The sequence below is a fragment of the Rhinolophus sinicus genome, chromosome 14, assembly GCF_057876585.1.
Source record: "Rhinolophus sinicus isolate RSI-liver-muscle chromosome 14, RSI-T2T, whole genome shotgun sequence".
In the NCBI taxonomy this organism is placed as follows: domain Eukaryota; kingdom Metazoa; phylum Chordata; class Mammalia; order Chiroptera; family Rhinolophidae; genus Rhinolophus; species Rhinolophus sinicus.
Window position 1 is genome coordinate 82,270,745 of NC_142514.1, and position 13,921 is coordinate 82,284,665.

Sequence of the window (13,921 nt, forward strand, 5' to 3'; positions counted from 1 at the left end):
TTTACGGCATTTATGCTTCTGCTCAATAGAAGAGACATTTCCGTCATACCCCAATCATAAAATTATCTTTCCATCAAACCAGAGTGCTTATAATCCCCTCTTTTACTAGAGAGAGATTGAGAGAGACAGAATCAATTATGAAGACAAGTAGTGAAACTAGATTTGCCTTATTGCGATCTGCCATTTATATGACCCATGAACTCTGAAGTCTTACCAAAAAAGTATATTCAAATAAAGAGCATTTCAATTTTTATGAGGGAGATATGTTATGTATCACTATGGCTTCCACAATACACAGTATACCTAATCTTAACAGCTTTGCACAACTTTTTTCCCCCATAACCTAAAAAAGTTTCAAGTGTGAGTATATGTGTATTGGTTTTTCTGTGGCTGCCATGACAAATTACCACAACCTTGATGGCTGAAAACAACAAAAGTTTACTCTCTCACAGTTCTGGAGGTCAGAAGTCTGAGGTTACGGGGTTGACAGGGCTGCACTCTTGCCACCTTTGTAGGGGAGAATCCATTCCTTGCCTCTTCCAGATGCTGGTGGCTATTGGCATTCCTTGGCTCGTGGCTGCAGCTCTCTCTGCCCCATTTTCACATGGTCTTCTCCTGTGTGCATGCCTTCTCATTAACTGTCTGTCTCAAATCTCCCTTTGCCTCTCTCTATTAGTACACTTGCCATTGGCTTTAGGGCACACTGGGATAATCCAGGATTATGTCATTTTGAGATCCTTAGTTCAATCACATTTACAAAGACCCTCTTTCCAAATAAGGTCACATGCACAGGTCCATAGGTGGATATTTGGGAAGCCATTTTGGGGTCTACCACAGCATTTACATGTGTGTGCTTCTACAACCACACCAAGATAAAGAGGGGTGTGCACATTTGAAGATTCTGACCAGGGCCATATTTGCACACTTATGCTCACATTGAACACCCAGTCTTGACTCTTTAGAAGTAGGCCAGAAGGTTCTTGTCATAATTCTGGTTCGTAATTTTGCCAGCACAAATTGTATCACATGTGTGAGAACGTTAGTGCACTGTATGGAAGGAAGTATGCACTTGGTCATTGAGTAGCCTAGGCAACCACCCAATATCCACATGCCCGCACGGCTTTGTTGTTCTCTAGTCACACGGATTATTTTCATTATACTTATGAAATTTTATGGGATGGCATAATATGCTATGGTGGGATTTGAAATTTAAGAATTAGAAAGGTGTTAGGCCTCTTAAGAACGCCAAAGATCAATTATCTACGAGAAGTTTTCAGATGGATAGCGGCATAAGGGACATACGAGGGATGAGAAGTTTGGTGATATCAGGAGACAGACCAGCAATTCCACGGCTAACGCCGCTCTTCTTTAATTGACGTATTTGACTAAGCTAAATATTTGTAAGATAAACTAACTGCAGCTAAAGGCAGAAAAATACTAAAGAAGTCTTTGAAACAGTTTATGCTGCTTTTTAAGGTACAGATGTTCCGAACATCTTTGAAATACGACAATTTGAAAAAGACTCACATATTGCTGGGCATATTTTTCCTTGCATATATTTAAAGGCACTTAAGAAAAACAAACAAATGCTATAAAAAATTAATGACCAAGCATAAAGTAATATACAGCCATGATGAAATAATGAATTGTGAAATGAATTGTGTCACTAAATTACTTTCTTTTGATATTTACTTAGATTGCAAATCAGGCCTTGCACCTTCTTTGAGGACCACCATGATAAAGGTGTGTGTGTGTGTGTGTGTGTGTGTGTTATCTCCATGCTGTAACCCAGGTACAAAGAAACTTAAATTTAGAAATTAATTCATTTTACTTATAACAATGGGTTAGGCTGGAGAATTACTTTTCCTAGAATATTAGAAAAATAGCCACGGTGTTTTTTGTCTCTATTATAACACTTTTCATGCTCTACTCTGAAAAAAATTGGTTGTTAATAATATTCTTTCCTACAAAACTATAAACTCCTTGTGGCTAAGGACCTTAGGTTCCTTTTTTTTTTTTTTTTAAATGTCCACCTCTGCCTAGCACTGTGTATTGCATATAGCAGGTCCTCAAATGACTGAAGAGCATATGACTGAGCATATAGCCCACATCTCAGTTAAATAGGGAGACGAACCCCCAGTGAAGAGGCAAGTTATAGCCCACAATGATGTCTAGCACTTTGGGGAATTATTTATCATTTATCATTTAAGGACACATCTTTTTTTTTCCTTCTTCTATTTTTTTCTATTTTCATCTTTCTTTTTCCTGTCTCTTCTCTAACTTTGTAGTTATAGACTGAAAGTCTCTGTCCCCCCAAAATTCATATGTAGCAACTTAATCCCCAATGTGAAGGTATTTGGAGGTGGGGGGCTTTGGGAGGTGACTGGGTCATGAGGGTAGAGACCTTGTAAAAGACTCCAGAGAAACCCCAGAAAGAAGATGGCCATCTATGAAACAGGAAGCAGGTTCTCACCTGCTGGTGAGAACTGAATCTGCTGGTTTCTTGATCATGGACTTCCCACGCCTCCAGATCCATGAGAAACAAATGATTGCTCTTTATAAGCCACCCAGTCCATGGCACTTTGTTCTAACAGCCCGAATGTACTAAAACACCATTTCTTTGGCTGCCTGCACCCTACAGAATCCACTGAATCCATAGCCATTTCACAGGCCAGTCGGTAGCAATGACTGGAAGTCAGGGCAATTCTGGGGCAGCCTTCCCATTCCATGACTCCATCAAGAGCCTCATCATGCCTACTCGACAACACGGAGGGAGACACTGCAAAGGAAGTGAGTTTCTGCTATCTGCTTCTTGTTGTTACTCCATTTTGGATGGACTTTTCATATCACTATAAGGAAACAAGAAAGAGGGAATACAGAACTCAGTATGTAAGAAAAAAATGTGAGTTTTGACAAATGAAAGTGTTACAGTGGACTAGAAAAAGCAGAAGGAAAAATTAAGAGGAAAATCAAGAGGTTGTTAGATGAACTTGTGAAATAATTGTTAGCTCAGATTCTTTAAGACAAACTTGCAATTTTTGTTTAAATTCTTCTAGAACAGATTAATAGTTTCCTCTAAATTCAATAACTTTCGTTTTCACACAAATTTTATTAATGAACACTGAATTGTAATGATTATATTCACATATGAATATGTGTATTCCATGTGATTCTGCAGATCCTTTCACCCTGAACTCTAAGCCCCAGAAATACTCTCTTGGTTTGTGGTTATAGGCAGCACCACTTTCCCAGTCTGGCCGAGACAGCACGCGAAGTTCTCCCTCATTAGACGTTGTTACGTGGACTTGGACTCTTTGAAGCCTTTGTTTCTAAAGAGCATTAACTGTTTCTCGAAGTTCTTGCTATTTAAAGGATGGTCCATGGACAAGAAGCAAAAGCATCACCTGGAAGCCTGTTAGAGATGCAGAATCGAGGGTCCTCCTCGGCAAATCCCCACATTCAGGTTTGAGAATCTTACTGCTTTAATTCATGTATACCAATCTTGCCTCTCCAACGCTACTCTATTCACTGCAGGAACAGGTTCAATACTGCCTCGTTCGTCTTTGTAATCCCTCTTTCGTCTTTTCCTTACTCCATGCCCAGAACTTAACACAGGGTTCCATACATAATAGTTGCTTAAATGCTGACAGAGCACTAGTCCCAATTTAGACTCCATCCTGCTGTAGTTTCTTAGCATTGTTCAGCCACTTGCCACCCATTCCAGTTTACCACACATTAGCTGCCAAAAAATCCGGACTCCATTCGCATATGGCATTAAGCTTGTCCAGGACAAGGGTGCAGCAGCATTGCTGGTAATAAAGTGAATTTATTAAGTCCTGGGATTTCACTGCCAGTGTCTTGGTCTTGTCATTTAGTGTTGAGAATAGTTTATAAGGAATATTGATAAAATGGTCTAGAACAGAGATCACAAAGTACAGCCTGCAGGTCAAAACCAGCCTGCTACATTTTTTCTTTTTGTAATAAAGTTTTATTGGAACACAGCCACATCCATTGGTTTATGGATTGTCTGTGGCTACTTTTCATTCACAATGGCAAAGTTCAGTAGTTGTGACAGGCACCACATGGCGTATACAGTCTAAAATATTTAGTACCTTAGCCATTACAGAAAAAGTTTGCCAATCCCCGGCCTAGAGTCATATTTGATGTGTATGTGGCAAGTGCAGTCCTCCTGGGTTCACCGGAAGTTGCAACGAGCCTGTGATAAGCAGCTTTCAAAGATGGCCTGCAAGAACCCTGCCTTCTGGAATTCATGCCCTTGTATTATCCCCTCCCTTTGAATATGGGCTGGTTGTCCAGCCTTTTGGTCAATTCTGAGAACCACCCACTATCTTTCCAGTAAGTTTCTGCTGCTTAAGAAAGCCAGAATTGTCTCCTATTGTTGGCTATGAGAACCTCCAGATAGATATACATCAACATGATAGCAATACATGGTAAAGACTGAAAACACAGGTGGTGCAAAAAGAGTGTGAAGTTAAAAGCTAATGGATTTTTATCACTTATCTCTCTATGTACAAGTTTAATATTTCATAATAAAAATTTACTTTTAATTATGTATTACAATTGTCCATTATAGAAATATTTTGGGATTGCCCTTCATGTCTTCTTGGTAACAATTTTGGCAATGTATAACTATTGCATAGCCTTGTTCCATTTAGCACATCTAAATCACTTTCCCATGTCTTCAACCATTTTGAAGAGGGCACATAATATTTATTTCAGTTTGTTCCTGTGAAAGAGAACTGGAGAGAGTGGGTCTGAAATTGAGCCCAACATCCACTAAGTCAAGAGGCAGGAGTGTCTTTCTATTGGTTTGCCTCATTCTTTTGTTAATTCCTCTGCCCAAAGGGGGTGCATTAAAAAAAAACACAAAAAAACAAATTTGAACAAATGTGCTATATGTGCTCCTGCAGTCCTAATTCCATTGAGTGGGGCATACAATGCTTTCTTCAATTAGTCCCTCCATGTTGAGCATTTAGTTTGCTTCCTTATTTCATCTACCAGTACTTTCCTGTTGAACATTTGTAGGCCTCAGTTTCTTCCACAGTTTAGATTTTGTTACTTGGTTTCGATTTTTTGGTGGGAATTAGTCAAAAGGCATGAACACCTTCAAGTCTTTTTCTAACTATCATCAAATAGGTAGCTTTCTAAAATGACGTTATCAGTGTTCTCTGCCACTTTCAATATTACTGCCCATTTCACATCACCCTCCCCAAAACTGAAATCATTAATTTCTTGAGATTGCTTGTTTAGAGAACAACCAGTCACTCCTATAAAAGGCTTTCGACATAATGTCAGATATTTTTATTCTCTCAACCATTCCCAGGACATGTAAAGTTCTAAATAGTTTCAAAGTGTGCTAACAGAAAAAAGTACACCTTTATAATTAAAACCTTGATGATGATTTCAAGAAAGTTAGTTGAAACCCATTTGGAACCCATTTCGTCTACTTTGGTCAGCCTTTTAAATAACATTTAAATAGAGACTGGCTTACACCTAACTCATTGTTACTGAAATATAAATGAAAGTTTTAGAACAAGTTCAATACAAGGACATCTTGTGATTTAAAGTTCAGTGACTTGAAAAAGTCACGAAACAATAGGTTAGAATTGTTGGGTATTTTTATTAAAGAACAACAGGGCATCTAGTTGTCTGGGTAACTGAGGGAGAAATTAGACTAAAGGACTATTAGTTCTGGTCAGACATTGAGGGCCTTCAGTTAAATCACCATTTACCTACTCTCATCAAAACAAAATAAACAATTCTCTACTCAGCAAATAGTTCTTTCTTATTTGGCCAAACAATTACCATCCTAATTTCTTTGGAAGCAAACAAAATACCAGAATTTGTATCATGTATTTTACATGTGTAAAGCTCAATTTTACCAGCAAAGGAAAGGAGAATGCAAACAAAGGGAAGTGGTGAAAACAAAATAGTAATGCTAGGATGGGTCAGAGAGCAACACTTGGCAAATTGTGCCAAATTAGTCGACCAAGCAAAGCACTTATTGGGAATTGCAAAGTAGGAAGTCCTATTTTTGACTCTGCTGACCTCAGTGAATATTTCCTTGTTTTAAAAATGGCATAATTCTTTGCTACCTAACAAAGAAGCCTGTTATGAAAATTAACGAGTCTATAAAATGTTTTGACGTCTCTAGAAGCCCTTCCTAACTACACATTACCTTGTCTTCATGCAGATCATGTTCCTGTCTTTGAAGATATGCCAGTGTTTTAGCATTCCTCTTAACACCTTCTACCACTACAAGTTCACTTTAAGTCCTCATAAAATTAATTAATACAATGCTCACAATTTTAAGCGGGAGACTTTGCGTTCAGAAATGGTTTCCATCCCCACTGTGATAATGTTAACGTATTAAATACTGTGAAATACGAAGAACAGTAGGTTCATAAAGAGGGAGGCGGCCAGAGGGAACCTGTCCTGGGGAACCCGTGGGCACTCTCCAGACTGCTCACCTCGGGGACTCGATTGGGGCTCCAGCAGCCGGGCTCGCGGCCGCCCCAGCGGGGCTCGATTACTTTCGCCTGGGCGAGAAGCAGCACCGCCACTCCAGCGGGAACCCTACGGTGGGGAGGTGGGGCGACGACAACAAAAAGAAGTGAAGTAGGAGGAGATTCTCCCGGGGAGGGCCCGGGCGGGCGGGGGAGGAGGCAGGGACTCCGCAGGGACCCCTGCACCGGGAGCCGCGCGTCTCGTCCGCGAGCGGCCTGCGGGCCGGGGACCAGACTGCGCCGTCGGGGCCGCGCGCCTCCCCCCACGCCATCCCCGGGACCCCCGGGAGCCCGACACCTTCCCCCCCACACACCCACGCTGCCCCGCCCCTCGCGCTGCTCGCGCGCGCCGTCCCCGCCTCCTCGCCCAGCGCCGCCCGCGCGCTGCGTCTCGCGCCGGTCCGGCCCGCCCGCCGGGAAACAGCCGCGAGAGCAGCGGCCGCGGCGGCTGCCACCGCGCTTTCTCCACCCGCGCTCCCGCCTCTCCCCCGCCCTCGGCGCCTCGGCTAGGGCCCGCGCCCGCGCTCCGGCCAACGTTCTCTCGAGGCCTCCCCGGGCCCGCAGCCCACTCCCAGTCTCCGAGCCCCCCAACCGTCGCGCTCTCCCTCGGCGCGCGGCCCGCCGCCTGCTTCCGGGGCGGGCGGACTGGGCGCTTGGTGCCCGCGGCCGCAGCGACAGCGCCCCCGGGAAGCAGAGGAGGAAGGAGAGAAGAGGTAGAGGTGGCCGCAGGCTGAGTCGCGGCCGGGATGTCCGGGCAGCCGCCACCGACGCCGCAGCAGCAACAGCAGCAGCTGCCGCCGCCCCCGGCGGCCGTGGCCCCAGTCTCCGGAGTCGTCCTGCCGGCGCCGCCAGCCGTCAGTGCCGGCTCCTCTCCGGTCGGCTCGCCCGGCGGCGGCTCGGGGGGCGGCGGAGGCTTGGGGGCCGCGGCGGCCGCCCTGCTCCTCCACCCGCCGCCGCCACCGCCGCCGCCCCCGGCCACCGCGGCTCCGCCGCCGCCCCCGCCGCCCCCGCCACCCTCCTCGGTTGCCGCCCCCGCCAGCGCGCCCCCAGCGCCCCCGGGTCTCGCCGCGGGGCCCGGCCCGGCCGCAGGCGCCCCGGCCCTGGCGGCGGGCAGCAGTTCTGCGGCCCCCTTCCCGCACGGGGACTCGGCCCTGAACGAGCAGGAGAAGGAGCTGCAGCGGCGGCTGAAGCGCCTCTACCCGGCGGTAGACGAGCAGGAGACGCCGCTGCCTCGGTCCTGGAGCCCGAAGGACAAGTTCAGCTACATCGGTCTCTCTCAGAACAACCTGCGGGTGCACTACAAAGGTACTGGGCGTGTGTCCTGCGGTGGGAGTGGGGCCACTGACCCGAAGTGTCCTGCCGCCGCCGCCGACTCTCGACCCGCCCGCGACCCCCTCCCTCCCGGGGCTCGGTGCCCTCGGAGGTGACCCGCCGCCTGTGCTGCTTCTCCGAGGGTGGGATGGGGGTCGCGGTGAAAGGTGCGAGGGAAAGGGGCCAGATGCTTGGAAAAGGAAGGTGAGTATACTGCTCCTCGGTATAATGGAGCGGGTAATCCTAGGCCAGGGGTAGGACACCTTGAGGGAATCCAGGATGACAGGACACAACTCGCTTTCTGATTTCCCTTGAAGATAAATCTTAGGGCTTGGATGGAGGAATCCATGGACTCGGAGTTGGGTTACATTGTTCTCCAGGTGGCGGTGGGTCAGGCGTTCTCCTCTTACGTGGTGGGGCGCGGGGGCGGGGGGGGGGACACGATTCTGAGGTATAATATCTAATTAAGGGAGAGCAGGGATATATAGGGAGAGGAGTAATCAGTGGAGATTTCGTCCAGAATTAGGCTAGAGATTGTCTAGGGGGTACAAAAGGACAAGGGGCCCAAGTTTGCCATCAGTAGCTCTTACTAAAAGCGACTGGGAGGGTAAGAGAGGTGAAACCTCAGGAGTCCGCGTTTTCTTCGGGGAGCAGACACCTACCACTGCTGATTGGAAATGCTCTATATTTACGTGTTGGCATTATATGAAATCTGGTTGAAAACAAGGATCTTTTGAAAAACGTTATTTAGTATTTTTTTAAAAATTGGCTTGTGTTTTACACCTGCAGTTAAAAAAAAGCCTTAGTCTTCTGCTTGTCTCCTTCCTCCCTCATCTAGCTCTGCTATGTTAAAACAAAGCTTTAAGCAGATCAGCTGTATATAAAATTGTAAATTGCTATGGGAATTTTTGAAACGTAGCCCAAATTAATTGCATGAGTCAAGTTTACTTGTGTATGGAGGAGGGGAAGGAACAAGCCAACGTATCGGTCAGTCTGGAAACAAATCCAGTTTTTTTAGGCCCCAAACCTGAATCAGGAGCTTTTACATTCAAAGCAGCCTCATTTTGATTGGCTACAAAGGGAGGGTCTTAATCAGATCCTAGTGACATGGATATAGAGGGTATAAACAATCATTGTGTTTAAATTCTTAAAGTATACCGGACTGAAATTTGAGAACAGCCTTGATAAATAAGTTACTGTTTAATCAGAAAGGAGAATGGCGACAGAAATTTACCAAATGATTTGGCTGCAAGGAATCACGCACAAAAATAGGCCTTGTTGAATATTTCCTCTTATCCATACCATAGATGGATAGAAGAACTTTCAATTTTAAATATGCTCCTTAGTCTAAATGGCTGAAAATTTCAAAATATTGGACCTTTGATTTTTCTTGTTATGACGTTTTGTTTATACCCGGTGAAAGCTATTATTTATTTAATTTTGAGTTTTAATTGGTGTGAACAGTGCTAGGTATGTTCTAGTGTTTACCTCTGATCTGGCCATCAGAAAGGTTTTTGTTAGTCTTGACAAAACTTTTTAAATTTATGGTTGATGGTTAATATTTACCTTATAAAACCAGAGGTAGAAGATACGGAAGATTATTGAACAAAGAATCCTAGCTTTCCTGAGTCCTGCAGTCATTTGTGATTTTAGACATGTTACAAAACAGGGCCTCAGTTTCTTCCTCTGAGTGATGAGGGAGTTGAGCTGGATAGTTGGGGAGGAAATTTCCAGCTTTGAATTTACATGGTAGCTAAGATTCATGATTACAGTTTATTTAGCACTGTAACATGGCTTGATTAGTTTTACCAACTCCTTTTACATGAAATTGATGATTTGGGTCAAAGTACATGGCGTATGTGAAATTGGTTGAAATTTGGAATATTTATGACACTGCTGTCTGAATTAGTTTTCCTGTTGGCTTCTTTATTAGTTTCTGTTGTGTAACACTAAGATTCATTTTCTGGAAACTTCACTTTTATAAACATAAACCATTATTTCCGGAAGAACAGATTTTGTTGTTTGTCATCCTTTTTCTTTCTGTCCGTCTCTTCTATCTCCCCTTTGTCTCTCCCTTCCCCCTTGTCACAAATACAGTCTCTTTTTTCCCCTTCTACTGCCTCTTCCTCTTGTCTTGTTATTTTAATGTATTGGGTGGTTTTTTTCCTGTTGTTTTTCTGTGTGCCTTCTCAGTGGACCACACCAAAAGTACTGAGCAACTCTGTCCCAGTAATAAGGGAAGGGAGCAAAGGGGAAGTGTCATAGGTAGTGGGTAATAAAACTTTGAAGTAACAAAGTAAGAAGAGTGAATTTTATTTAACCTGTCATTGCACTGCATTGTTTTATCCTAGCATTTTGAGACAATTTTAACAGTAAAACTACTGTTCACAAAGTATGTTTACATATTACAGAATTTCAAAGTATGGATGGTAATTATTTTCCAGAATGAAGCCTTTTCTTACCGTCGAAATAGAAGTATCTTGGTTTCTTTTGCTCTGACCATATTCTGATTTTAAGAGGTTATTCTAGTAAATTGGAATTACTGTTTTTGGAAGCAGTATGATTCCTTAAGTGATTTAAAGGGATTAATGTTAAACAATGCCAGGCAAACAAAGTTGTTTGGAATGCAGAGGAATAGCAGGGTGTGTATATTATATGTTAAAAGTTTTAAAAAGACCTTTTGCTCAGGAGTCGCACACTAGCTATTGAAACACTCCGGGCATGTTTCTTTCCTTTTATTTTTAAAATTTTTGTCAGCTTTGAATATGTACAAATGTGACAAGTTTAGACTTAGTTATAATGATAACTTATTTCAACTTAAAGCATTTTAATGAATATGACAGTGGATTCGATTAGTCTAAATTTTTCAGTTACAGATTGCATTTTTATATTTGTGAAGTTATCCCTACTTGGATATTTTACACAGCATTTTGATACAAGTGAATTTGGACAAGATGGTGGAATTCTCATTTTATACGTGAGAAAGAAAGTGGGAGCACTTGGAGGTTAGATTTTCCCAGTCACAAATAATCCAGGATTGAAAACTAATTTTCACTGATTCTAAATTTAGTGTTCTTTCCACTATACTGTATTGCCTATTTCAATTTGTATGAGACTTAATTATCTCAAATATGTAAAATCAGTGATCACATTTAGAACTTTTTGAAGAATCATTGACATTAAACTTACTTCTGGGGAAAAATGTTGCCTGGAGCACACTAATGCCATGGAAAAGTCCAGACACCTTGATTGTACTGATTTAGGGCAGCTTAGAAAAAAATGCAAGATAAGTGAATGTTGGAAATGATAGGAAGCAATGAAATAGCGAATTGCACTTTTTAATTGAACATTATTAACTAACCAAATAGGTTGACGTTTGGTGTGCTTAACTCCCCTCCCCTTCAATATTATTGTCATTAGACTTTTAGCACTTCCTAAATTTAATTGCTTATATGATTTATTGCACTTAAGGTTGAACAGATATCTCAACAAATATTTGCTTGTGTGCCTTCCAGTACAGATGTCTTATAACAATTATGGGGGTGATATAAAAATGCTCATCAAAATCAAGAAATTTAAAAACCAAACTGAGCTTTTTCCAGGGATCCCTTTGCAACATTTTAGGAAATTTAGCTTTAAAAATGCCAGTTGACAACTGCGAGACTCAAACGAGTCTAATAATCATACTTACAGAAAAATAGACAATAGTAGTGATACATTTATTGAGCAATTGCTGAGGGCAGATGTTCTGCTAGACAATTTATGTTTACTTATTCATTCTTTCATTTATTCAACATGCTTTTAGTGAAAGTTTATTTACTTTGTGCCAGGTTCTGGGCACTCCAAGGTGCATGATACTGTCTTTGAATTCAGAGCGCAAAGGACATAAAACGGTGAGTGGAGTAAGGAAGTGTTTCAGGAGTAACACGGAGGACAGGAGGAGCATCGGCCCCAGACGGACCCTGGAAGGGATGAAGTTGGTGGGTCAGGGACAGCTTTTGGAGGGGATGAGGCCAGTGGTCAGGCTACAGGGGAGGAGGAGGGGCTGGACCTCGCAATAGAAAAAGCATAGAGAATTGTTGTATATGTTTGTGTACAAGAATTGTTGTAAGTGTTGTATGTGTGTAAGCAGTTTTGGGTTGTTGGGATTTACCTGTAATAAGGAGAAGCTGGAGAAAAATTGTTGAGAGGCCTTATAGAATATTTTATTGAGCTTAGATCTTTTATATTTTAATTCTTTTCTTTTCTTTTTGGAGCTTAGCTCTTATCCTATAGGAGATGAGGAATCATCGAAGGATTTTAAATAGGAAGTGATTGGCTCATATTTTCATTTTTGTCGAGATTGTACTACTAATTAGGAGATAGAATCAAGGGGTACAAAACTGAAAAAAGCAAACTCATTTAGAAGGCTGTTGCAGCAGACCATATAGAAATAAGGACCTGAACTTGGTCAGTGGTAGAGGTGGAGAGGAGCTGGTATTTTTTTGTGATGTTTTAAAGTAACATTGACGAGATGTGATGGAATGATGGAGAGAGAAATCAAGACTGATGTTTGGGTTTCTAGCTCTGTTAGGTTCTTGCAGTGAACCAGGAATCAAATAATGATTGCAAAGAAATACTACAATATATTTGGAGATAAGTAAAAATCGGAATCTTACCCATGTGATCTGACTTTGTGAAAACCAGAAGAAGCCAAAGAAGCAAGCCGTACAGAAAGAACAGAAACAGGTGTTCTGGAGTTAAGGTGTCTCCAAGTTATCACAACAACTGGCGTTCATGACTTTTCACTTTATTCTGCTGCTAAAGTGCCTCAGCTACAGTCATTAGTTTCTGGTTTTCTTTTTTCTTTCCCCCACCAACTGGCTTTTTCTTTCCTTCCTATTTCAAATTCCTGAGAGACTTACCAAATTGGCCTAGCTAACTGTCATCATTCTTAGTTGGGTGGAGTTTTTCATTATACGCTGTGGTGTGAATTGGTGGCCTTCACTCAAGTGCAAACCTTTGCTGAATCAGCTATAGAGGTGTGAGGGTAGTTATGAAATACAGAACATCCTCCTGGCACAAAGATAGTCTGGGCTCCACTTCTATCAGTAGGGACTGTATGGGAGGCAGTTGCTCCTGGGAAGGTTGGCATGAACCGTAATCGACCTGACTTGGGAGAGATCTAGGTCATGACTGATTTGGGAGTCACCTCTAGGTGGTAGTTGAAACTCAGAGAGTGTGTGAGAGTAAGTGAAGTGAGAAGAGCAGGGGGCCAAAGATGGAACCCTGCACAACAGATGGAGCCCAAGAATGAATAGTTAAGAGGTACGTGGAGAGAGGAGAGTGTAGTGTCACAGAAAGCTGAGCAGAGGAGTATCAGAAAGGAGGAAGTGATCTTTAGTGTCAAATGCAGCAGATAGGTTTAGTGAGATAGGCACAGAAAGTTTTCCACTGGATTTGGAAAGGAGATCATTGTGACCTTAGGTAGAGGGTTTGAATTGAGTAATGGGGGCAAAAATCAGAATAAACAGAAGGGACCAAGCAGAGACAATAGTGAATATAGATTACTCTTGAGAAGTATAGATGAGGAGAGAGTAGGCAATACCTGGAGAAGGATGGAGGTTAAGGCAGGATTTTTTTTAATGGCTGGCTGATAGTGGAGTTACATTGTACCTGGTGATTAGCTTCTCATGTCAGCATGTAAGATGAAAAGCCACATAATCAAAATTCTCTCTAAAAACACCTTTGGAAAGTACTCTTAGAGACTATTGTATCATTTCTAAGTCTCATTTTAGTTTGGTTGTGTGGGTAAAACTGAAGTGACATAAGTTAGATGAGAGTATGTTAGTGCAAGGCATGGAGTCCTAATGTCTACAAAACTTAACGTTTTTAACAAATCTGTAGTAAACCATACCTGTTTTTATTACCTTAAAGCTTTTTGAAAATTTTCATTATGCTCACCACCAACCCCAGTGCATTACTGACAGTGATTTATAGCACAGGAGCATATATTTTATGAAAAGTGTAAACATTTTTGGGATACTGTGCCCTTATAGATTTAGGAGAAGGAGAATAAAGAGGGAAAGGATGAAAATATAAGC

At 42.6% G+C, this 13,921-nt stretch overlaps 1 protein-coding gene and 1 long non-coding RNA gene across 2 annotated transcripts in view; one reads left to right on the plus strand and one right to left on the minus strand.

Annotated features, from left to right (window-relative positions):
• Positions 1-208: 208 nt before the first annotated feature.
• Positions 209-6,630, minus strand: LOC141572148 (uncharacterized). The gene is made up of 2 exons (XR_012497322.2): positions 6,492-6,630; positions 209-2,849 (listed from the first exon to the last, which is right to left on the minus strand). It is a non-coding gene; the product is annotated as an uncharacterized LOC141572148 (long non-coding RNA).
• Positions 6,631-7,134: 504 nt separating this feature from the next.
• RANBP9 (RAN binding protein 9) overlaps positions 7,135-13,921 on the plus strand; it is an 80,893-nt gene continuing 74,106 nt past the window's right edge. The window contains exon 1 of the mRNA XM_074335205.2: positions 7,135-7,832. Coding sequence (XP_074191306.1) covers positions 7,274-7,832 — 559 coding nt within the window. The 5' untranslated portion in view covers positions 7,135-7,273. The remainder of the gene's footprint in view (positions 7,833-13,921) is intronic.